General features: G+C 40.0%; 1 protein-coding gene across 3 annotated transcripts in view; it reads right to left on the bottom strand.

Moving 5' to 3' along the window:
* The window catches only part of LOC148023112 (uncharacterized), a 30,428-nt gene extending 14,683 nt beyond the window's left edge, over positions 1-15,745 (bottom strand). Inside the window, exons 1-2 of one of the 3 annotated variants that reach the window (XM_087696106.1) lie at positions 15,352-15,745; positions 13,053-14,636 (exon numbers count right to left, since the gene is read on the bottom strand). In XM_087696106.1, coding sequence (XP_087552232.1) covers positions 13,053-14,619 — 1,567 coding nt within the window. In that variant the 5' untranslated portion in view covers positions 14,620-14,636; positions 15,352-15,745. Of the gene's footprint in view, positions 1-13,052; positions 14,637-14,947; positions 15,072-15,191; positions 15,322-15,351 lie in introns of those variants that run through there. The other 2 variants (XM_087696107.1, XM_087696108.1) reach the window with 2 other exon arrangements.
* Between the last annotated feature and the right edge of the window lie 11,455 nt (positions 15,746-27,200).

Here is a 27,200-nt window from a genome sequence, read left to right as displayed (position 1 = left end):
GCTCTCTCGTTTGGGTTATTTACTGTCTTTGATTTTGAACAGTGCAATCATTGTATTTATGGTAAACATGCCCAAAAGTCACATAAAAAATCTCTCTATATAAAGTCTTCACCCTTAGAGTTGGTACATTCAAATGTAAAAAATTCTTGGCACTTGCTGAAAATCAGACCAGCAAGACATTCAAATGCCTTCACTCTGACAATGGTGGAAAATAAGTGTCCAAAGCCTTTCAGGACTTTTGTGACAGCAAAGGGATTAAAAGGAAGCTTATTGCCCCTCATAATCTGCCCCAAAGGTATTGCAGAGCGTATGAACAAGACCATTCAAGACAAGGTCCGCACAATACTGTCACATGCTGCTTTAACCCATGGATTCTAGACAAAGGTTGTTATAATAGCCATACACTTGATTAATCGATCACCAAACAAGTATTTGGGAGGGGAAGTCCCTCAAGAAGAGTGGTCGGGCAAGCCACGTTCGTATACTCACTTAAGAGTGTTTGGCTACGAGGCAATTGTACACATTTGCAAGGAAGAACGCGTCAAACTTGAGCCAAAGTCCTGTAAATGTATTTTCCTAGGATATGATGACGAAGGTGAGATAGGGTATCAATAATGGGATCCCGATAAAAGAAAAGTAGTACACAACAACGATGTTATCTTCCGGGAAGATCGCATGCATAAACAGCCCGAAAGAATAGAGGAGGTCAGAAGGGTTGTATTCCGGGAGGATGTACCAATAGGACAGCAAAGAATGCCCAATAGACAGCAGCAAATACCTGCTGTAAATGTCCTTGAAAATGCAGGGAATGATGCTGAAAATGATCAGCAAGATCTTGCCCATGATGTCCCACAAATTCAGTAAGAACATGTGCCTTTGGAACAACCTGAACCAGTTGTATAGCACGCTGAACCTGCAAAACAGCAAGTTGTTACTGCAGATTTGCAAGCCGAACAACCAGCAAAACTTGACCATTGGGCCCGTAGCTCGACCAGAGTGCAAAAACAGTCAAATATGTTTATTCCTAGTGTAAACTATGTGGCTGATCCATCAAGGCTATGAAGATGGAGGTTACATTGAAAATGCTCAACAAGGAGAAGGATGATAACAAATTGCTTGCATTGCAAGAGACATGAGAGGAGGATGAGGATATTGTAGGCTCACTTTCACACATGGGTCAAGCACAAGTGATGTTCCTGGCCTAAGTTCTCTTGATCTGTATCACAAAGATGATGATGATGATGATGATGATGATGATGCGACAACGATGAGAAGGAGGAGGAGGAGGAGGAGATAGAAGAATCCCCTTTTAAGAATGATGAAGATGATGACTAGACTAGTGAAATTTGGTCATCCCCTGGATGGGCACAGGTAGTATACAATCAATTAGGGCATATATAGGCATTTCCAAATCAGGTTGGACAAACTTGTGCAGCTGCCAATTGATCGCAGTATTTTTGGGGCGGTTCAGGCAATGCATGCAGTATGCCACACGGTAGGCAGCATTTTCACTGCATCATTTTTCTTTTAAATTGTTTATTGCAATTGGCCCACGTTTTACTAGCAACCTACATTATTTTATTCATTTCTTTCAACCTATTTATTGGTTGGTTTGCCAAGCATCACATATCAGGTCAGTTTGGGTGTGTGCAAGTGAGAGAGCTTTCACAATGTCATGGGGACATGAAATTTTAAGATGCTTTAATCTTGCAAATAACATTTGATTAAGTTATTAATCAAATGTGCAAGGTTGTTTGGCACATGCTGCACATGGTAGCTATTTCATGGTAACAGGCCACGGACCCAAAGAATGCAGTGGATATGAAAGGAAAAAGCTATGATAAGTCATACCACCTGGGCTTTGGGGGTCAATTGGTGTCAGTTTTGACCCTAGGACAATTGTTTGGCCAATAAATATTAGTAGTGACACTAGAGACCAACACTAATTAATTAATGCTAGTCTAAGGGTCAACAAAGGTTGAAGACCACCCCTTGCAAATGGCCTAGCCAATTTCATTATGGATGGACACATTTAACCTTGGGCAGGGTCAAAAGGGCTGAAATTAATTTTCAATAATATTTAATTATGAAAATCAATTCAACGACTGGATAATGCCAAAAAATGGGTTTACAAGGCTGCCACTTGGCAAAAATGCACAAGAAAATTGGAAAAACATTTTTGGAGGACTAAGTCTCAGCCATTCAGTTAGTTTATAGCTTGGGAGAGGGAGAGAGAGAGAGCTGTTGGTCCATTTTTTGATCAAAGAACAGCAATTTGTTGCAAAAGACAGCCATATGGGGGTCTTAGCAAGCACGGGACAGTAAGGAGTCACCTTCCAAGGACTAGCAACAGCATTGTTGATCAAGTGACAGCATTTTGGAGATGTCTGGCAACACATGACTGCATAAAATGCAAACTGAAGCAGGTAACGAGCAGATTTTAGGGTTTACTCGCGAAGAAAATCAGACCTCTCTCTCATCTTGGCTCTCTCTCACCTCCAATAATTTCTTAGAAGATCTCAGCATTTCTCAACCATTTGGAGTAGATCTCAGCCATATTTTTGGACATCATGAGGATTTCTGCTATAAACCCTAAATTTTTGCAAAAATTAGGGTTTGGTAGTCAGCTCCGAACCCATGACAATAAAAGAAGGCATCTCACATAGAATTCAGCACCTGAAATTTGTGTAATTGTCAAGGAATTCAAATACCAGCCCATTCATTGTAAATTGGGGCAGCATTTGGCCTGTTTGTGGTTCCAATTGTGCAAATCCTCAGTGAAAAGTCAAAGGGCAAATGGCCCGAATTGCTTGATGATTGTTATTACAACAAGGGGCTTTTGGAACAACAAAGGAGAATGTGAAATCTCAGCTTGTACTCATTCCATTAGCAATCAAAGTTAAAGAAATACCAAAAGGGATGCCAATTTTGGGGCCAACACGGTGTCCAATGTCCAAGATTATTAAGGTAAATTGTGCATTTCAATTTATGTTTATTTGTTGATTGCTGTAATTAAGTGCTTAATCAAGGAATTACCACCCTCTCCAAGAAGGAGGCCTGGTTTCAAACAGATACATTTGGCAGCCCGTTGTACAAACCTGCTCCCTTTATTCAACATTCATTCACTGTAGATTTATACATTCTATTATTTCTCTCTCTCTCTCTCCCCCTCTTTTCTCCGTGTTCATTTTCTTTCGGTTCGGTCATACACTTCCGCATTCACTGCACTCTGGCATGGTATCAAAGCAATATAGAAGGGTTGATTGATCATGGGCAAACATAAAGAGGAGATTTCAACGCCATAAAAGGCTGTGTTTTCAACATTCAAGGGCAAGCAAGAGGGCTGCATATCGACACAAGGCTAAGACGAGCAAAGAAGCACAAAAGATGCAAGGTTGTTGATTTTTTGCAAGTTTTTGCTATTTGTAAAGGAGAAAAGGCTGCATTTTCAGCCTTTTGCTATAGATTTTGAGTCTTCATTACCTCTAGCAATTGAAACAAGTTTGGGGCAAGCAGAGGAAACCCTAGCAAGCTGCATTTTGGAGTCAGAGGGGACTTCCCTCATTTTTGTGCAGGTTATTCAATTGCCAATGTTTTCCAAGCTTGATGTGGAGTTCCAAGCTATTATGGACCGTAACGTCCTATGTTACCAACTCTTTCTCCAGATTAGAAACTCGATGGGGAGAATTACTCTGCTTGCCATCTTGGAGTCCTATGATCTGGCGGAGCTTATGACTGAGGCCATAGACCGTCCTACAACTCGTGATTTATCCAAGCTTTCTTCAAATGAGAAAGCTGAGTTGGCTAAGGTGAGTTGGCTAAGGTACAAGCACATTGGGACAAGTTAAATGCCCGCATCCAATTGTTCCTCTCTCTCTCTCATGCACACAGGCAGTGATAGCCCACACAGAGCATTTGATCGTTGCGGAAGAGATATGGCTGGAATTGGTAAGTTGTAAAATTGGATAACCGTCACAAAGCGGATATCTCTAGAGATAGACATGAAGAATTTTGAAATCTGTCCAAGTCCTCTTCCATGCAGGAGCATGTCAATATGGAAATTGCACATGCAAGTCCAAAACGCAAGGAAGGCGATTACATCAAAGGACATGGTATTAACTCTTCTCTCGTAGTTATCACCCCAATTCAATACATTCTACTCTGCCCTTATTGCTTCAGGGCGGACGAACACCTAAAGTGGAAGGAGTTGATTCTGATGGTATTGGATCAAGAGGGATGACTCAAAGGTCAAAACGCTACCGAGATGGAGGCGTTGACAAGTCGATCTTCTCCACAGAAGGGAAATAAGAACTAGAAGAAAAATGACAAAAAGACCAAGTAAGACGAAGCCACAAAGTCTACTTGTCACATTTGTGGCAAGACAGGTCATTAGAAGAAGGATTGCCTCAACAAGGACCAAAAGGACAAGCAAGAAGGAAACTGCGAAGGAATCAGGAGTAGTGAGAGTAAAGATGATCCATAGCTTACAATATGAGCAATCTAGGTGAGAGCTACGTGAATCAATTGATACTGTAGAATGCATAAAGATATATGTCTACAATCATCTAGCTAGATTGAAACAACAGTCTCATTTGCTAGTTCCCACAAGAGTCAATAATTTACCACCACAAAATAAAGATCCTCTCTACATCTTCATAAATTGTATCCCTAATATCCATATAAATACTTTCTCTAGGGATATGTAATGTTTGACCTCTCCAACATTTCAACATGCCTATCCAAGGGGGAAATTTTTTAATAAATAGTATGAGCAAAGAGAGAATATGTTCCACTTCATGGATGCACTTTGGCAATCATCCTAGCCAAAACACTCGTGAACATGCACCTTTTTATAATAGGGTGTGAAGGATAACACAGCACTATCCTTACCCTTCCTTCCACCAATTCTAAATATCTAAATAAGATCATACTTTGCTATAGGAGCGGTGACTACTCCTTCATTAACCGTCTTTCTCCATTTGGAGGTGATTAAGAATTTAACACCAGCAACTTCTGATGCAACAATGATAGCCCCAAAGCCTCGTGAGTGCAGTGTGGATAGTGGCGTTTCCCGATACATAACTTCTACTGATGCTATTGTCTATATGCATTCAATGCATGGGCAATTTCTCATTGGTGACAGCTCTTCGGTCCCTATCAAAGGCAATTTCTCATTGGTGACAAATCTTTCATCCCTATCAAAGGCAAAGGTGATATGCAACTAATTCTCAATGAGCATCATGGATCATGGTGCTTACATATTACATATCACAAGTTCTCTGTGCCAGGTTTGGGATATCATCTCCTTTCAATGAGCAAGATTTGTGCACTGGCCTTATGGTCAAGTTCAAGGACTTCTTTCCAGCTCTTGATGGATATTTGAAATTGGTTTTTTGTGCAAGTCACGAGAAGTGTCTTATTTTAGGGTGTTCAAGTGTGATGCCTATGTTTACATCCCAAAGAAACAAAGAGAAATTCGAATTGGCTTCCCAAAGATATGTGTTCAATGGATATAGCTCACAATCACAAGGCTACAGGCTTTATGATCGTGTTTCATGGGAGGTCTATAAAAGTCAAGATGTTCACTTGGTAGACTAACCAGCAAAAGAGTGGAATAGTGAGCAACCCATACTTGGCGATCCGGGTGACAAATGGACACCTAAGCCAATGCATTTCGAGCCTATGCCTCTTAAGGCTCTACCATCAGTGAAAGATGAGATTGCTTCACCACCCAATTCACCCATTAAGATGGCACCGATGGATGTTCCAAAGACTTCATCAAAGGCAAAGCAACCAAGAAAGTACCAACATCCTCCTCATTGGGCACATAATACACTGTGATGCAAGGATTGAGGGAGCTCCTTAGAAGTGGCAATCACAAGATGGCTCATGACGACCTTGGAGAAACCAAGCACATTCCACCAAGCTTGTTTGTACTAACTATTGTTTGATGACTCGCACCATATAGAACAGAGAGCCCACCTTCGTGAAGGAGGCTAGGCAATCATAGCATTGGTGGAAGGCGACGAAGCAAGAGTGGGACGTATTGAGTGGAATGGCTGGGATCTGTGCCACAACCCATTCATAGAAAGGTAAATGGAATCAAGTGAAGTAAACAAAGGAGGCACTGCATGAGATATTCAAGATGATGAATAAGGAACTTCTCCATTTCTTTCAAAGTCATGAGATTTAACAAACTCTAAGGGGGGATTTTCATCTCTCAAGAGCAGTATATGCAATAGCTTTTGACCACCTTTGAGATGGAAGAACCATGGATCCAAACACAAAGGTTGTGGCCCATGCAAATGTACCACCGGCAGATACTACCCACTACAAGCAATTGACTAGGTCGTTGATACGGCTCAATGCTCGGATTGATCTATGCTTCCCTGTTGGTTTGCTTGCAGGATTTATGTGCAAATCCAAGCTCGTTCATTGGCAAGCAACTATGAGGATTTAGCAGTTCCTAAGAGAGACACCCAACCTGCATATTTATTATCTAGTAGGTATAGGAGATTCAGTCTTTGTTCTACACGATTGGACGGATTTAGAGTGGCCTAGAGATGTTGACCGCAAGGGGTAAACGACCAATTATTGCTCTACTTTGAGTGCACGTACTATCTCTAGGAATAGTAACAAGCAACCCATAGTTGCCTTATAATCTACAAAGGCAATGTAAAGTAGCATCTTCTACCACTTGTGAGACAATGTGGCTTTGGACATTGTTAGGAAAACTTAGTTGTCCTCAAACCGGTCCTACTACACTTCCTTGCGACAATGAGAGTTGCATTGCTTTGGCATAGAATCCCATATTCCATGCCAAGTCAAAGCACATTGAGATACAATACCATTTCATTCAAGAGAAGATCTTGGATGGAACTATTGATGTGGTATATTGTAAGACAGAGGATAACTTGGCAGATTTGTTTATGAAGGCTCTTCTTCAAGCCATTCTTTGCTAGCACTCAGGATCCCTGAGCCTTATGCTTTGTCTAGGATCATAGAGGGGATATTCAAGATTTGGTCATGGACACTATGAGAGTATACAACGGAAGAGGAATACGAGCGTGTAGAGAAAAGGAGAAAAGAAGAAAACATGAATGAAAAAGTAATCTACATTGAATCTAGAAAGAATGTTGACACAATGATAAATTAATCAATCCATGCACGTAACCCAAAGCACCGATGAGAGCACCGAATCAAGCTGAAAAAAAATGACAACACCAAAGACAATGACAGAGATGAAGTGTGCTAGCCAATTGTCCATACCAAAGATAAAGACGAATGCTACAGTCTGAGTGTGTGCCAACTTGCAAAAGGAAGATAATAATCTATCCAACTAGTGGGGAGACTAGCCAATCGGCCTTAAATCTAGCCGACTGCCAAAAATGGCCCCTAAGAATAGCAATTGTCGGTGACCTTGAAAAGGGTGGTAATAACCTGATTAATCAATAATTACAACAAGTAAATAAATCATATAAACTGTAATGAACACTTTTACCACTTTAATCTTGGGCAATGGAGGGCCTGTTTACCCCAAAACTGACATCCCTTGCGGTATTTCTTTATCTTCAATTGCAAGTGGATGGAGTACAACTAAGATTCTCTAACCTCATTCTTTATTCCAAGGGCCGCTTACTATCATAAATGACCGGCAAGCCTTCAAACCAAATTGGCCCTTGGCTTGCTCAAGGATTGGCCTTCACCCTGCTTCTTGAGAGACAAATTTAGTCCCAAATTTGAGATTTGCTAGCTGGCCTCTTAAATCTCCTTGAGATTCTTCAATTTCATATGCTAGAATTCAAGTCCTAGGCCTTCAATTCTGAGCAAGCATCCGAAGGCAACTGTCAAACCCTAATTTAGGAATTGCAGCAAAGATTGACCAAAGTCTCCTCCTTTGGTACTCAAATGGCTAGATTTTTGCTGAGATAACTTGAGAGATGGCTAGAGGATGAGAGAGAATGATGTAGAGAGAGAAAATTCAGAGTTTCAAAGCAAAAAGAGATTATCTAATCCTTCCCTATCCCAAACAGCTATGAAAGTTGTCATCTACAGCTTAGGACCTCCCAAAATGAAACGAGAAAAGGATTCATCCTAGGCTGCTTCATTTTGTTGCCATCCCTGCCCTAGCATGCATCTTGACATCATAGTTTCTTTGTGCGTGAATCAAACATCAAAAGTAAACATCTATAAATGTTAAATATATGATTCACCCGGCGGAATCATACCTAACCACCTTGCAAAAATATACAATGAATGAATACCGAATAAAGGGAGCAGATCTATACAATGGGTTGTCGAATGTATCCACCAGAGTGCTCTCATCTGCACACACCAAAATTGAACTAATACGTGACCCCATGTAAGCTAGCCAATAAAAAGGTTGAAAGAAATTAATAAAATGATGCAAGTTGGCCAATACAATATTGGTCGATTGCAGCAAACAATAAAATAAGAATAAAAATGTTGCAACAAAAATGCTACATGGCACGTGGCATACTATCTGCAATGCCTAGACTGCCCCTAAAATGTTGCAATCAATTGGCAACTACATAAATCTGTCCGACCTGATCTGAAAATGCATAAATTGATTGTACATTATCTATGCTTGTTAGTAGTCATATTTGTTATGCATTGTCATCTCCTACTTGTGAGCCTTAGTCTAAGTCTCACAAGGATATTAGGAGCTTTGACATGTCTATCATATTTGATGAAGGAGGTAGCTCTATTCAGAGCATGTATTTTTTGCTTTTGCAAGTGTTAGGAGTGTTCAAATAGTGAGTTTAGCCAATGACCAGCTTGTACAGTGTCTGTCATGAGGACATGTATTTTTGAAACCTCACTTAACATGTGGATTAATTTTTATAATCATATAATTAAGTAAATGATGCACGTGTGAGGTGCAACTGGGGTTAAAGTAAATTTACGAGCTCGGGACCCGAAGAAATCACGGGATGTCAAAGGTAAAAGTTGCTATAAGTTATGCCGCACAGATACTTGGTGGTATCTAGTGCCAGTTGTTTGCCTAGGTCATCCATTTGGCCATAAATGTCAGTTGGTGACACTAGAGAAGTAGCGTTTAATAGTACCTAACCCCAATCCGATGGTCAAAGATGGCACAAAGGCACTTGGGAATGAAAGTTGCCTAGCCAATTTAATTATTGGCTAATCATATTATTTTTCAAGGCACCGGAATAATTATTAGATTAATTTTCAGTATTTTAAGGCTGAAAATTAATATTTAGTCATGAAAATTGCTAGAAAAACCATTTGAGAAGGCTGCCACTTGTGAAAAATGCCCATGCAAGATTGAAAAACGTCTTTAGAGGTTGGAGAGAGGCATTTCTATAAAATTTAGCCTGCAAGAGAGAGGGAGGGAAGGTTGCTGGTCTAATTTGCAACCATTGGAGGACCTTCCGAGGTAGCCAGGGGCAAAAGAAGACCAATCAACAACAGGAGACAGCATCTATAGGCTATTGAGGCAGAGCAGTAGCAGTAAATGACTGATTTTCTTCAGTTCTTTGCATCTACATGCTGTTGTGGCAGAATTTGGGGCATTTCCATCATCTATGAAGTGGGTAAAGGCCAATTGAGTGCCCGAATCAAGAGACAAAATAGATTGAAGACTTGCTAGCGACTTTAGACAGCAAGGGGAGTTGAAATACCAAAAGGGATTGGGAGAATCCCATTGTAAGTCAACTTTTTCTTCAATAAAGCTAAAGAAATACCTAAAGGGGTGCCAATTTTGGGGCCAATCGGGTGTGCATTGTCCAAGATCAGTAGGTAAATTTGTATTTTCGGATTTGCATTTATTGTTTGCTGCTGTAATTAAGTTGTAATCAGGGATGTACCACCCTATCCGAGGAGGAAGGCTAGTTTCAGTATCCACGCTACTTTTTTCCTGTTGCGACAAGCCCCCAAATGCCTTGTCAACACTTTTGCAGAACGGGACTAGGACCTCTGATATTTGCGATAATCACGCCACCTCTCAAAGGAAATATGAATAGACTCCTCATCTGAGTTATCAAAGCCTTGGAACCAATGATGTTCCAAGTCTACAAACACACTAAATCTATTGCGTTTGGTTGTAAAAGAGTCCGAAAAGAGAGAATAAGTAGCCAACAATCCCTACCAAAGATGGAGACAAATGCTACAGTTTGAGTCTACACCAACTTACAAAAGGAAGCTAATAATCTACCCAACCGGTTAAGTACCTTGAAGATGAATAAGCTATGGATGTATAAGACAAGATTAATGTATTAGATTACTATAGGTTTTGCATATGAAAATAATTTTCACTTTTCTTGAAGTGAGGTCCCTCAATCTATCATACTATTTTATATTTAAATACACTAGCTCACACTAGTATACTCAATAGTTTATGTTTAAATATTATAGTTTTTATATATTTTTTAAATGTAGTGTATCGTGAAAAATATCGATGTCTCTCTTAGATTTATTAACTCATACTAGGATTTAAAAAGTTAGTTTTTATATTTTTTCATACAAGATTGTTGTATAGATGTTAATTTCTATTTGATAATCAAAAGCTTTACTTATGCAAAAGCAAGTTGACAGTATATTTCTTAAATGATAGCATGTTAATGGTCTTTTTTATTAATCAAAGATATGAATTCGTTAATGACTATACACTTTGGTAAATAACTATAAAAAGATCTTTCTTTTGTTAATTAAGCATCAAAGTTTTATTGATTAGATTTTTCAGGCTTCAAGATAATTATCCCATTTGCCAATGTGAAAGTATTGACAAGGCAATTGGGGATTTGTCGCAACAAGGAAAAAGCAACCTGGACATTGTACAAGCTAGTCACTAGCTAAACTCGCTATGTGAACACTCCTAACACTCACCAAAGCAAAAAATACATGCTCTAAATAGAGTTGCCTCCTCTGTCAAGTATGATAAACATGTTAAAGCTCCTAATATCCTTGTTAGAGTCAAACTGAGGCTCACAAGCAGGAGATGACAATGCATGACAAACATAACTACTAACAAGCACAGGTAATGTACAATCAATTTATGCATTTCCAGATCAGGTCGGACAGATTTATGCAGTTGCCAAAACTGACCACAGCATTTTAGGGGAAATCTAGGCATTGCAAATAGTATGCCACATGCCATGTAGCATTTTTGTTGCAGCATTTTTATTTTTATTTTATTGTTTGCTACAGTCGACCAATATTGTACTGGCCGACCTGCATCATTTTATTAATTTCTTTCAACCTATTTATTGGCTAGCCTGCTTGAGGTCACGTATCAGTTCAGTTTTGGTGTGTGCAGATGAGTGCTCCAGTGTATACAGTTGACAACCCATTGTACAGATCTGCTCCCTTTATTCAATATTCATCCACTGCAGATTTCTGCATTCTACTGTCTCTCTCTCTCTCACTCTTCTCTCCATGTTCATTTTCTTTCAGTTCAGTCATTCGCTTCTGTATTAGCTGCACTCTGACTCTGTAGATTGTGGCCTATAGCCATGTTACAATTTACTTTTGGTCCTTTAGATGTTTCATTTGAGCTTTAAATCTCCACTTTTAAGTACATAGTACCTACTCTACAGTTGACATGCCTCTATTGTCATTCGCTACAGTTGACATTTTCTTTCAGTTCAGTCATTTGCTTCTGTATTCGCTGCATTCTGACTCTGTAGATTGTGGCCTATAGCCATGTTACAATTTACTTTGGTCCTTTAGATGTTTCATATGAGCTTTAAATCTCCACTTTTAAGTACATAGTACCTACTCTACAGTTGACATGCCTCTATTGTCTATTACTGTCTTGTTGGCTTTATGTCAGTTTCTTTTATATTGACTCAAACTTCAAGATTGTAATTTGTGCATTGTGCACTTTTATTCTTTGTGCATATCCTTTCATAGGAAAATCGGAACATGATATCTATTATGATTTATCCCAAAGTTTATTTTGAAGATGCTTATAAGTTTAGTACTTTTCTCATAATTTGTTAAAATATGTTTTAAAATTAGGGTCAGGTATGATTCCGGTCCAAGGTTGAATCATACATTGAACATTCATAGATGTTTGCATTTGACGTTTGATTCACGCACAAAGAATCTATGATGTCAAGATGCATGTTAGGGCAGGGAGGGCAGCAGTCCTGGCAGCAAAATGAAACAGTGTGGGTCTCTATGGGCAGCAACCAGCATTGACCAGCTCCATGTCCACTCTAGGTGGCTGTAGACCAGCAAAGCACAAGAGCAGGATGCTTCTGGAGCTATCATCAAGCTTCCAATCTTTGTGTTTGGAGCAAATGTCTAGCAGCAGCAGTCACCTTGATCTCTTAGGCAGTCATGGGCTTGTGCAGAAGAAAACCACAGCTTCAAGGATGGCAATGATGACTGAAGCTGAGCAAGATAAGATGGTTGTGGCTCTGGTGAGAAAAGTGATAGCACAATAATGCAGGACAAATGCGTGGTCTACCCATGATCCCAACTTTTGGAGCCAATTTTCCTATCAAATCTTCTAGGATCTCGTCTTTGAAAATCATTGATTGAATCCCAAGTTCGGTTTGGGGCTGTAAGAGAGCCAATATCTGGGATTCGGTTTGGACCTGTAAGAGAGCCAAAGATATTAGCCAGCAGTATAAGGCTATCTTAGGCCAAGATCTTTGGTAGCTTAACAATGGGAGATTTCCAGCTTGCAGATTTACTAGCTAAGTTCTGGAAATCAAGAATCTTTTAACCATCTTTTTGAGCTCCCCCAAACCTCAGCCAAACCTTAAACTATAAGTTTCTGTTCACACAATCTTAGCAAGGGATTTTCTTCATTTTATTATTGAAGAAAAGCAGTTCCCAACATGCCAAATGAGATTGATAAAAGTCTTTTAGAACATAAACTCTCATTACATTGACTGTTTCTAACTTACAAATTTAGGACAAACACCCTATAAACACACGTACACACATGCAAAAAGCAAGTCTAAACATGATGGCCTTCTTAGACAAATCAAAAAATCTAGTGTGAAGGTTGCTGTGATGTACAGGTAACTCAAGATTCAACAGACAAACACTGTTACCTCTAGAACAAAGGCACTTTCTTTTGTTTTTGGAACAAAAAGCAGAAGGTTCAGCAGCCATTGTGTCTTCATCTTTGCAAGCATTTGCACAGTAGATTCCATCCAACCCAGTTTTCAAAGGTGTACTGCAGAACTCAGTAAAACCAGCATCACAATATCCCAGTTCTTTAGAAGCTGACCATTTTAAAGAATAGGATTTGCTCATCTGATGCCTTTCATCATCAATGCATGAATGAAGATTGCAACGTTCCAGATCAGGTAGAGCATTCGCAAGGCTGAGATGTACCATACATGGACTGGGAAACATCTTGCTATGTGAGAGCTTAGAACAATTTCCTGAGCACGGTACAACCTTGAAAGTGTTTCTGTAAAAAATTCCTCGACGGAGTGATCCTTTCCTCATTGACTGTGATAGATTGATGAAATCTTTGTTCCGGGTAAACTTTTGAAAACTATTCGTCTTCTGTTCACTTATGTAGTCCAGTTTTTTCTGGCGATTCCAGGTTCCTCTAAACCATCCCACCAATCCTTTACACAGATTTCTTTCAGGCATCCTGCTACAACAGGATACTGGAATAAGATCAGTAATTCCCTCCACATCTGAATGCACGAATAGATTATCCTTAGTCTCCAGGGATGAAGCTACCAAATCATGGTCCTCCCCAGCACTAGTTTTTCCCTCAGATTCTTTACAATCATATACAGACTGCTTGCTATCAGTAACTAAAAGATTGCTCCCAACATGAAATGGTTCTTGAGAACTGGATTTTGCAAGCTTTAGGCAAGATTTTTTTGCTGGTCTGATATTGGGATTTTCAAGCCAACCTGCTATTACGCTCTGTGTTGGTCCATGACAAACTTTTCCAGGAATCTGACCCGGAAAACCCTGCAAGTTGACCTCAAGCAACTTATTGTTAGTTAAGACCCCATCACTGAAAATGTTTAGCATCTTGTCCTCTAGAAATCTTTGAGACCATGCACTGTCTGTAACAGCAGAATTTGGGGTTCCTCTCATTTCAGTCATTGGAGTGACTGATGAGGACTTTATATTTAACAAAGAAAGCTCCTTCCACCAGTCTTGAATACACTCATTAGATCCACAGTTTTTGGTGCCAAAGATCCTCTTACTGGAGGAAAATCTGCTGAAAGGTAGGAATTGCTTTGTGGTACCTTCATCTCGACAGAAAGATTGCCCCGGCTCAGCAGAATCAATCAGCTGGCATGTGCATACATCCTCACCAAACCCCGTATCATCTGTCATTTTGGCTTGGCCCCCCTGACTTTCACCAGAGTTGTTATGCTGAATGCTGACACCATCTTCTCTCTTGCCATGGAAAACACGTCTGCTTGCTGATTTTGCAGAGTGTGAACGCTTGCGTCGACTATGCCTGCCTGATATAGTAGAACGGCCTCTCTTTGGTGTGCAAGAAGGAGATCTTTGTGCAGAGTATATTCTGGCATGATGCCTGCACCTATGAGCTTCAAGTTTTGGCTTGCAAGATTTTTGCCAGCATCTAGCAATGTATCCAGTACCTGCAACTAACAGTAGGAGCCACATGTTGCTCATTCACCTTCTTTCCAGGCCTGCAATAAAGTAAGGGATTACCACAAGGCATTTGTATTATAAGCTGCACTAACATTGTTCCGTTAAACATGTTGCAGAAATCTAGTTGTAACGCGTAGCATAGCAGTATATGATAGAGTCAGAGATGACAAATTGCAAGAATATGGCTTTTACTAGAGAGTCTGAAATAAGATGACAGAATTGATCAACTGCTCTGATTCAAACTCACTAGAAGCTTGTATATCAATTTGTCAATTTCACACAATGATTCACAAACACAGGCATAAATATGTGATAGTCTCACAGGCATCACCGGATTTGCTTCTCTTACATGGCATGTGTAGCAAAAACAATCATTCCGTCAAAGCTTTCCAGATGGCAATAGACGTTGCAACTGTAAGAATGACGTTTCAATACAAATTTAACAGATTGCAATCAAAACTACAGCTCTGAGCACACCTCCTAGAGCAGCAAGGGAATAAGCAATTCATGGAAGCATGTGGCATTCTTCTTAGAGCGGGTCACTATCAAGAAGGCAGCCGTGCAATCAGGCTATTGAGTTACTATCGCTGTACCTTGTGGTAGGATCGGTTTCAGATACTGTCAAACTCAAACACGCTCATACTAGGCCAGAAGACGGGAGAAAGAACACTCTATTGACCTCCGAAGGTCATATCCAGTTGTCAAAAATGCAGGACAGAAACAAGGCACAAAAAGGATGTAGAGAGCACTCACTCGAACGGCAGAAGTGGATGCCAGACCATGCAGCAGAAACGGACTCTGGTATTCCCCACAGCCATGATGGCTTCCTCGATTCCTTTTGAGGAAATTTTTAAAGGTATTCTCTTTACTCTCATGGAGTCTGTCTCTCTCTTCCTTTCTTTCATTCTTTCTTCTCTCTTTCGTGCAACCCGAAGGCTGAGAATCATGGTCGAGGTCATCATCTCTGCATCTGGTGGCTGTCTCGTTCGCAACTCCTGTTTCGCACAAAGAGCTTCGATGCTCTCGATTATGAAAGCTTCTCCAATCATGATGGGAATGAATAGATTATAGACCAGTTACGGAAGCTCTCTCTCGTTGGATGGGAAGAATAAGCAGGATCACAAGGGAGCACCGCGGCCCAAGGTAAAAAGGGAATTGGAGTTTGGGTGACATTTTTCCTTAGCCCATCCATTAAGAGAATATATTTTAAATTTTTATTACTGCAATAATAGAATTTCTCTCATTAGTTTCTTTGGAGGAATCTCTATCTCTTTACAAAGTGACGTTGATAATTTTAGCTATATATACTATGGTTGATTTATCAAGGCCACAAGAAAGGGAGATTTTGTGACGTGTGTGTGTGTGTGTAAACAAAGATTCCCATCTTTGGCATAGAGTTCATTGGTGGTCTCAATGTGGTGCCCTAATATCATGTCAAGTGCCTCTTTACCAATGTCCAACTAGAGATCAATGAGATAACCTCAATTGCATTCATATCTAGAATGGCCCGCTCGTGTGGTTTTTCGTATATCCTACCTCTAAACTACATTAACTTGATTATTTATTGTAATAAAGCTACATGTATAACTAATGAGACACGTGCAATTAGGTTTAATTAATGACATTTTGTATCCACATTCTCTAAGTACTTATTTTTTAATATTTCACTGGATTTTTGTTTACATTCCATTGCTTAAAAATAATCGATCCACATAAAGTTTACATTCTTTTAAGGTGCATATATATTGTCTAAAAGGCATTTACAAACAATGGAAGTTAGGAAACTTATTTTTTTATTGAAGTAGACTAGTGTTGTGAGAACGGAGTTTTGATGCCAAGAAGTGCTTAAAAATAGCTAAAAATTACGAATATCAAGGGAAAAATATTCAACATCGAAGGCGGCGGCTCGATCTAGGACGATTTTAAGTGTCAAAGTGCTTTAAAGGCGCCCGAGCGACACTTGTTGATTTTTGATAAATTTTCAAACTGACGTGCGGGTTGTCAAGAGTTACTATCAATGCGGGATGTCAAGCCGGACGTGCAGAAATTTACAGCACTCGATTTGGACACCGAACGGGGAAATGGCCAAGGAAACAGTCAAGATGCGAAGGGGTGGACCAAAGTTTGGCCAAATGGGTAAGTGACCCTTGGGAGCCCAAATTGAAGATGTTACATGAAATGTAGGAGGAAAAAACGTGGGGAAGAAGGAGAAGCATGGCGGCAGCACGCTAGCAAAAATTGCGCCCACATCTTAATGAATCCATCCTCCTGCCTCTGTGAACAACCACCCCTAATGATCATCGGCCTTGATTCCCCTCTGGATGCTGACTCTATCGCCGCGCTTCGCCCGTCAAATGGTGGCCTCAATGGAAATCTCTGATTTCAGTCTTTCTCTCTCCTCCTTCTCTCTCCCTTAAGGGGTTGTTCTTGTGTGGAAGAAGGCAATGAAGAATGATGGAGGAAAGCTTGTCCGGATGAGACCGGATTGCTTCCGGACGGATGAAGACATGAAGAGTGCTGTTCTTGAAGATGCTGAGCATTAAATGCATGCTGGAAATCAGTCCCGTAATCAAAACCAAGAAACCGAGACCTGAAAATAAGCGGTAATACTATTTTTATGAAGAAAAATGATCTTTTTATGCTATTTGCTTTATGAAATCTCGTTCATATGGGATGAAAGTTCATTATAATATTGTTTGCCATGAGTTTCAACTGTTTGCAACCTGAAAATCAAAAAATATAAGGCTACATGGCCGGAATTAGTGCTAAAATGTATGAAAAACACACGTTTTAAGGGTAAAATGGGGGTTTTTGCTATATAAATGAGAAATATGATATGTCACACCAACTAAATCTGAGTTTTTTCTGTCAATGAACCTAAGGGCTACATCCCACAATCAACCTTCATTTTTAAACATTATTTATTAGAGAAAAATAGAGAAAAATGCCTAAAAATAGAAAAAATAGGTTTAAAATTAGGGGAAAATGGAAAATGGACTGAGAAAAATTAGGGAAAATTATACCTATGTTTGTGCAATGTATAACGATGGCAAAGCATGAGGTTGGCCTCGGTTTGTCCCCGTTTCTATATTTTGTACATATTTATTGTTCTTTTAAAAGGAAAAAATGCATAGAAACCCTATCTAACTGATCAATGATGCGAAATGGTAAGAGTTGGATGAAAAGGGACTGAAACACTGAAAGATAAAGAAAAGATATGATTTATGCATTGCACTTGGCATATAGGAACCGGTTTAAATAAAGAGGATGGTAGCATGAGCACGTGGCTCGGTGCCTCCTTTCAGCGCAGCACGCATTAGTGAAATTCATGGAAAGAATGCTTTATGCACCATTCACGGTGCTGATCTTTCTTTTATTTGAGCACATAGCCATACACGATTTGCATTAAGCATAATAATTAAAATATATCAGAAAAACCTCTTGGATGCATGGCACATGTCTTCCTTAGGTTGAGACCAACGACGAGTGTGAGAGGACGTCCTAAGCTGTAGATTAGTCGTTGGGTCCTAAAGGAAAATTGTTGTGAGGAATGGTACATCCTGGAACGTAAAATATTGGTGCCTTGAGAGAAGTTCGTGCTCGTATGTGTTATATGTCTAGCAGTGCATCAAAGGGCCAATCCTTGCGATGTAGGAGAGCTGCAGTGGGGCTCCGACTATTAGTCGGTGGAGTGCCTCCATATGTGTGTGATCGTGGCATTGCCAACGTATAAGGGATCTCCCTCTGAGGAGTTTTAGGAAAATGTTGGACTATAAACTATAAACACAGGAATTAAGCTTTAGGGCAGTTTGTCCTTCAGCATTAGATTGATGCTTTTGGTTCGCGAGGCCGTGAGGGTATTTGTGTGTCATGAGCATGAGGTCCGGCTAGTGCTATAGCCAGTGCCGGCCCATTTCAGGTCCCATCAGTGGTGCGTCTGCCGGGAGCCACGTATAAGTGGTGGTTTTCGGATCTAGGGTTTCTAGGGACCAAAAGGAAGTTGGTTTATGTCCTCTAACAAGGACCGTCAAGCCGAAATCCAAAAAGCAGAACGTGTTGAGAGGGCTAGACGGCGGTTAGAGATCGTAAGCCGTTATTCTCCTCAAAGGAGTAGCCTAGTACGTATACGAAGAAGTGGTCTTAGTAACCCAATTGCTCTACATAGTCTGATAGGTGTAAGAGGAAGCATAAGTTCTTCCTCTCCTCCACCAAGTCTACCCACTTCAAGTGGGGGGGTGAATTCACCCGTTCAAGCTCCTATTGCTAATCTGATTGTCACCATGGCACAGCCTATTGCGATTCCTATAGGGATGCTAGATTTACCAGCCTTAGGAGTTCCCTTGCCCATTTTTAATGGGTTAGCGGAAGAGGATGCAGAATTTCACATTTGTGAATTTCAGAGATTGATGTTTAATTATCGCATCCAAGACGAGGGACATCTCATGATGTTCTTCAATATGACGTTAAAAGGAAGGGCTGCGGTATGGTATCACAGCATAGAGTTTGGAACCATAACCACCATTGATCAATTCTATGCAGCTTTTCGAGCGGAATATGCCCCTGAAAGAGGTGGCCAATATTGGTTGCGGGTCTTGGATGTAACACGCCAAGATCCTCACGAGAATGTGAAAGCATATGCCAAGAAGTTGAAGGAAGTATTTCGTAAGCTGCAGACTTACATTCCCATTCTGTCGGCTGCCCAATTGCAATACTTTTTGCATGGGTTGGATTTTAATATGCAAGTACAATTGAGCAGTGTGGCCTTGGCAGACATAGACACCGCTATTACGCGGGTAGAGGAAGTAGAGGTACGATTACAAACGGCCTACTCCTCTCGAATGAATGTTAATGGAGGGTTAGTACCTAGCGGCAATCCATCATTGACAAATGGAAGTCAAGGGATGCCTATGACTAACCCTATTGGGAGAGGGAGTATGGTTCAGAATGTACCTTTATTGTCAGCTCCTCCCAGTGTGACTATGCCTATGGCAAGTCAGTTGGCTCCACCAAATGTTGGAGGCCAAGTTTCAAATTCTAACGTTGTTCCTGTGGGTCAACAGTCAATGCCAAATTAGATTGTTAGGCCAATGGAACGACGAGTTGACGATCGAGGCTACGAGTTGAGTGCATCTAATGTCCTTGGTGAAGTTAAGGACATGATGAAGCATTATACCGATATGATTTCCGAACAATATCGACAAATAGCTGTCGACGTTAATTTCTTGAAAAAGCAACAATATCTGATAGGGAGTCGACGCCCTGAAGAGGGTGGACCCTTTAGATTCAGTTGTAAATGGTGTGGTGGACAGCACTTCCCCAAAAACTGTCCAAATGTGAAGTGTGACATTTGTGGGAAGTCGGGCCATCTAGCTGCTAATTGTTGGAGTAAGATTAGTTCTCTCCAACAAGGGAGTAAACATCTGGGCCCAGTGAATCATAGAGTGCAAGGAAATAACTTGCAGCAGAATGATGCACCAAGGCAAATATTGCAGAGGGGAAAAACAAATATAGAAGAGTTGCCACAAGGCAACGGAGTCAGCCTTATTGAGGCTGTACGAGTCCATGATGCTAAAACCTCTAACTTAAGAGCTGTGACAAGAGGCCAAAAGGCTAAAGAGGTTGACAAAAATAATGCAAAACCGGTTGAGGCAAACCCTAAACAAGGGGATAAGGGGATGCAAGTCCAGAATTCTAGCATAGAAGGGGGACCGCTAAGTCTGGTTGACAGAAAAGGCGACCCTAAGAAGGATGAGGAAGTGCCAAGAAAGAAGGCAAGAGCCAAGAAAGAAGCACCAAAACCGGTCCAAAGACCAAAAGAGAGAATGGTTTGGCGAGAAGAGAGCTTTGGCTACTTACCATGACTTTGATTTAGAAGTGGAGTTTTGATGCCAAGAAGTACTTAAAAATAGCTAAAAATTACGAATATCAAGGGAAAAATATTCAACGTCGAAGGCGGTGGCTCGATCTAGGACGATTTTAAGTGTCAAAGTGCTTTAAAGGCGCCCGAGCGACACTTGTTGATTTTTGATAAATTTTCAAACTGACGTGCGGGTTGTCAAGAGTTACTATCAATGCGGGATGTCAAGCCGGACGCGCAGAAATTTACAGCACTCGATTTGGACACAGAACGGGGAAATGGCCAAGGAAACAGTCAAGATGCGAAGGGGTGGACCAAAGTTTGGCCAAATGGGTAAGTGACCCTTGGGAGCCCAAATTGAAGATGTTACATGAAATGTAGGAGGAAAAAACGTGGGGAAGAAGGAGAAGCATGGCGGCAGCACGCTAGCGAAAATTGCGCCCACATCTTGATGAATCCATCCTCCTGCCTCTGTGAACAACCACCCCCAATGATCATGGGCCTGGATTCCCCTCTGGATGTTGACTCTATCGCTACGCTTCGCCCGTCAAATGGTGGCCTCAATGGAGATCTCTAATTTCAGTCTTTCTCTCTCCTCCCTCTCTCTCCCTTAAGGGGTTGTTCTTGTGTGGAAGAAGGCAATAAAGAATGATGGAGGAAAGCTTGTCCGGATGAGACCAGATTGCTTCCGGATGGATGAAGACATGAAGAGTGCTGTTCTTGAAGATGCTGAGCATTAAATGCATGCTAGAAATCAGTCGTGTAATCAAAACCAAGAAATCGAGACTTGAAAATAAGCGGTAATGATATTTTTATGAAGAAAAATGATCTTTTTATGCTATTTGCTTTATGAAATCTCGTTCATATGGGATGAAAGTTCATTATAATATTGTTTGCCATGAGTTTCAACTGTTTGCAACCTGAAAATCAAAAAATATAAGGCTACATGGCCGGAATTAGTGTTAAAATGTATGAAAAACACGCGTTTTAAGGATAAAATTGGAGTTTTTGCTATATAAATGAGAAATATGATATGTCACACCAACTAAATCTGAGTTTTTTCTGCCAATGAACCTAAGGGCCACAACCCACAATCAACCTTCATTTTCAAACATTATTTATTAGAGAAAATTGCCTAAAATGGAAAAAATGGGTTTAAAATTAGGGAAAAATGGAAAATGGGTTGAGGAAAATTAGGAAAAATTATACCTATGTTTGTGCAATGTATAACGATGGCAAAGCAGGAGGTTGGCCTTAGTTTGTCCCCGTTTCTATGTTTTGAGCGTATTTATTGTTCTTTTAAAAGGGAAAAATGCATAGAAACCCTATCTAATTGATCAATGATGCGAAATGCTAAGAGTTGGATGAAAAGGGGCTGAAACACTGAAAGATAAAGAAAAGATCTGATTTATGCATTGCACTTGGCATATAGGAACCGGTTTAAATAAAGAGGATGGTAGCATGAGCACGTGGCTCGGTGCCTCCTTTCAATGCAGCATGCATTAGTGAAATTCATGGAAAGAATGCTTTATGCACCATTCACGGTGCTGATCTTTCTTTTATCTGAGCACATAGCCATACACGATTTGCATTAAGCATAATGATTAAAAGGTATCAGAAAAACCTCCTGGATGCATGGCACATGTCTTCCTTAGGTTGAGACCAACGACGAGTGTGAGAGGACGTCCTAAGCTGTAGGTTAGTCGTTGGGTCCTAAAGGAAAATTGTTGTGAGGAATGGTACATCCTGGAATGTAAAATATTGATACCTTGAGAGGAGTTTGTGCTCGTATGTGTTATATGTCTAGCAGTACATCAAAGGGCCAATCCCTGCGATGTAGGAGAGCTGCAGTGGGGCTCTAACTATTAGTCGGTGGAGTGCCTCCATATGTGTGTGATCGTGGCATTGCCAACGCATAAGGGATCTTCCTCTGAGGAGTTTTAGGGAAATGTTGGACTATAAACTATAAACACAGGAATTAAGCTTTAGGGCAGTTTGTCCTTTAGCATTAGATTGACGCTCCTGGTCCGCGAGGCCGTGAGGGTGTTTGTGTGTCATGAGCATGAGGTCGGGCTAGTGTTATAGCCAGTGCCGGCCCATTTCAAGTCCCATCATGTTGCTCAAATCGAACACAATTGATTCATGTATTATATTAAGTTTCTTCGCTTCAAGAAGTAATATCTTTTACTTATTATTGGGTGTCTGTGCATGTTATTATAATTTGCATCATTTAGTTGTCCCCCAGATTATTCCAATTTGTATATATCATACCAACTTGCTAAGTATGGTTTCAATTATGTTTTTCTAGAAGCCATTGTTTTCCCTTTCCTAAAAGATATTGATGAGGTTGGGGGTTTAAGCTTGCCTATGCCTAGCCACCTATATTTATTATATGCACCACCCACACACATGTACACTCTAGGTGGCGAGGACTCATTGTTGTCACTTTTATAATTTATTATTTTAGTGCTAAATAGAATAAGGAAAGGCAAGTCGCACATTGTGATTGTTGGAGTTCCCATATAGTGTCTCTCTCTCTCTCTTGCTCTCTTACTCCATCTACCATAACTCTTGCTAACCCTTACTTTTGCTTGTGTGCTTACAGGCTCTACCTTTCAACTAGTATTAGAGCTTGGACTCAAGGAGCTTCACTAAGTATTGCTTTATCATGTGACAAAGTTTCATTCACTTACTCAATGGCAATCATTGCTTCAGCCTTTCAAGATATGCATTGTACTTCCACTTCCTCCCAGCTTACTCCTAGTTGTTGAGGCTCTGAGGGATTCTATAAACTTCATTGACTATTGTTTGAGGCTCAATAACAACTAGCAAGACCAACAAACACCTCAGCACAAGCAGCATGAATCATGCTTGATTTTTGGTCCTTCTTCTCTAATTAGTAGCCACCATCAAACACTCCCTGTTCCTCTCTAGTATTGACAAGCACTTGGCAACTTCCCCAGACATTGGACGCTTCCTCTTGGGTATCACTTGAGCTCTCATGTTTTCATTATCTATTGTCATTTATAGCAGACTTGCTACTATAGGTTTGGAACAGTGATCTCTTTAGTGTTTGGAGCTCATGTATGCTTCTATTGATGCCTATTTGGTGTTTGGATCACTGATGGATGTCATGACGATGTATTGAGGTGCTTATTGACTTCAATTAAGCTTGAATAGCTCAATGTTTACATGGTTTTACTGCTATGCACTGTTTGGGCAACAAGTAGTTAACTAGAAAACCTTTATATATTAAAATTTACATACTTTTGGGATATGTCACATACTTATGACAGTGCTTGGCACTAATGTATATGCTCAAACATGTCTATGGTGACATTTGAGGCCTAGCTTTGAGCTACATTGAATGTATTTGGATACTTGCCTCTTGATTTCATGCTTACTCACTTACAAGTATGGAAGCTTTATTGGACACTTATACTCCCATATATATTTGTGATGCACTTGGGCTTCCCAAATGCTTTGATGTATATGTCTTAAGCTTTGCTCACTTTGTATTCTCGATTCACTTCTAATGGGAGACACTTGTACTTGGCAAAGCTTGGTTCTTTGAGACAATGGGACTCTTAGTTTATGTATATGCACCCTTGTATACTATTGGATGCAATGATCTCCACTTGTGGGCTGATTTAGTTTCATATGCTATGGACATTGGCACTAACGTATGTTAACAATTTGTTATTGACATATACATGCATATTGGTTATGTATTGAGCATCATTGATCTTTGTTCTCAACCAGTTGTGCATTTAGCAAATCTTTGTAATTGCTCTTGAGATCTTCTACATGCATGATGCACATGCTTCCAAGATGTATGGTTTACTAACACTTTGAGTTCATGACAATCTTTGGCACTAGTGGTCTATGCTCAGTTTCGCTGCTAGTTGTATTCTTTGTATCCTGATTGCTACCCAAATATGCTTGGTAGTGGGAGCTTGCTTTCTTAGCTATTTGCCCACAATTGGACCGAAATATACTACTGACTTTATTTTAGCATTGTTGTAATTATATTTTAAGTATTCTTTTGGAGAGTAGACAATTTGTTTTCTCACTCTTTTGATTGCAATTTGTGAATAGCTATACCTTAATTGTTTTTACCCTTTTGCTTGCCCTTTCGGATAAGTTTTGGGGTTGTTTTGCAGAATTTATAATAGCCCGTATCCTTTTCATTTGCAGACATTTGTAGTCATTATGGTAGGCTCATTAGCCAATAGTGTTATTTGCAATATTGAAAAACTTGATGGCAATAACTTCCAATATTAGAAGACACAAATATGGCAAGTTTTGATGTAGAAGAGGTAAGTTAAACCCTTGAAATTAGAGGGCATAAAGCTTGAGCTTTATGATGCAGAGAATTGGGTAGAGCTTGATGAGCTATGCAAGTCTCTTATCATTATGTCATTATCAAAGCAAATGTATTTTAATGCCATTGATATTAAGGTTGGTGCTTATGCATTATGGAAAAAGATTTGTGATCTTTATGATAAGCAAAATCTTGCATCTCAATTGTATTGTGGCTGAAGAAGCTTGCAGAGCTTCGTAACATGGAGGGTATTCATTTTGAAGATAATATCAAGTCTTTGTTCTTGCTTGTTACACTACATGAGTCATGGGACACCTTTTGTAATGCTATGAGTGTTGATCCCCATATGGATGTTTTTCAATGTAATGATGTAGAGAGTGCTCTACTAACAAAAGAGGTAAATAGGAAGAACATTGATGTAGCCCACACTTCTCGTGCGTTGACTGCTAGAGGTAATAATAATGGTAGTAATATCAATAATAGCCATAGTAGTAGAGACACATAGCCATGGACGTAAGTCCTCTTTGACATGTCATTATTGTGGACAACAGAGCCATATTAAGTTGTAGTGCTATAAAATACACAATGATAGGTGCTATGAGAGAGGCAAGGGGAAAGCACATGATAATGCAAAGTTTGATGATCGTAGCATTGTCCCTAATAATTCCATCATGAATATTGAAGAGTTAAATGTAGTGCAGCCTAAGTCTGATGATTTCTATATCTTAGTTGCTTCATCTATTGATGCTACTTAGTTGACCGATGCTTCATTTACTTACTCTCAATGTTGGCTGCTTGACTCGTAGGGCTTGTTTCCATGTTACATATCTATCACAACATTAGAGGTTCAATGAAACTAGGAAATGACGTTACATTGGATATCATTGGCATTAGGGATGTTGGACTTCATTTTGCTTCAACCAACTCTTTTGCTTTGCATAATATATATCATATACCAGCTTTGGCCAAAAGTCTTCTCTCTACTAGACAGTTGGATGATGTAGGATATCATGTCTCGTTTAGTGATGCTGCATGGAAGATTACGCATGGACGCTTGTTTGCTCAAGGTACCAAGGCTGGTAGCCTCTATCATTTGTTTGTATCTAGGTTTGTTTACCATGTATTGGCTATGACTAATTTATTGCATGTATCTTTATGGTATTGTCACCTTGGGCACACATCTTTGAAAGGAATGAAAGTATTTACTCATTTACAGTATCTTCCACCTCTTAATTACTCATATTTTCACTTGTGATTATTGTCTTTATGGCCGGCAACACGTAATGCTCGTAAAAAGTTTGCTCTACGTGCATGGGTGAGCCTTTGGCTCTTGTGCATTCTAATATATGTGGTTCCATGCACTCTTAGTCATTGGTGGCGCAAAGTAGTTTATGATATTATAGATGATTACTCACGTAAGGTTCGGGCTTATCCTATCAAGCAAAAATAAGATATTCTAGCTACATTTTAGCGCTTTGTTACTCTTTTGGAGAACTAGTCTAGGTATAGTGTAAAATACCTAAGGTTTAGCTAATAATGGGGGTGGGTAAAATATATCTCTAAGGTAGTTGAGCAATTTTGTAATGAATGGGATATTAAACATCAATTGATCGCCCTATATACCCCAGCCTAGAATAATATTGTAGAGTGCATGAATAGGATTATTCAAGAAAGAGTCTATAGTATACTTAGTCAACTAGGCTTACCATAGTACTTTTGGATTGAGGCAGTTACTACTATTGTGCATCTCATTAAGAGATCCCCATGCACTGCTCTTAGTTGTTAGGCCACAAAGGAGGTATAACCTGTAAAACCTCCCTCATATGTCCATTTGAGGGTCTTTGGATATGATGCTTTTTTGCCATTTCCCAAAGACAAGCACAATGAATTAGATTCGAAGTTTGTCAAATGTATCTTTCTTAGATATGGTAATACAGGTGAGATGGACTATTGCCTTTAGGATCTGCATGCTCGAAAGGTTATCTATAGCCATGATATTGTATTTCATGAAGAGAATATGCATAAACAGCCTAAGTAGGTAGTTGAGGTATGATAAGGTGGTATCCCCAACTAGACAACTTGCAATTGATGATATAGTGGCCCAAGATCTACCTGTTGTGTAGGATCATGCTATTAGATAGAGAGGACATGTTGTGCATGCACCATAGCCAACTTTGAGGCACTTTGCTAGAGCTTCACATCCTCTAGATTGTTATGAGCCCTCTATGGATTATGTCATGCTAATAGACTATATTAAGCCACTTTATTATGAGGAGGTTATGTGCAGAGGTGATTTTCATTCTTGGGAGAGGGATATGCAATCTAAGTTTGATTCGCTCTGTAAAAGAACCGTACATGGGACTTAGTTTCCTTACCTGATGGGAATATGCATTGCCATGCAAGTGGGTCTGCAAGTTGAAG

This window comes from Lygodium microphyllum, chromosome 16 (assembly GCF_053477565.2).
Source record: "Lygodium microphyllum isolate KBCC chromosome 16, Lygodium_microphyllum_v1.1.10, whole genome shotgun sequence".
NCBI lineage: Eukaryota > Viridiplantae > Streptophyta > Polypodiopsida > Schizaeales > Lygodiaceae > Lygodium > Lygodium microphyllum.
This window is presented reverse-complemented; position numbering and strand designations above follow the sequence as displayed.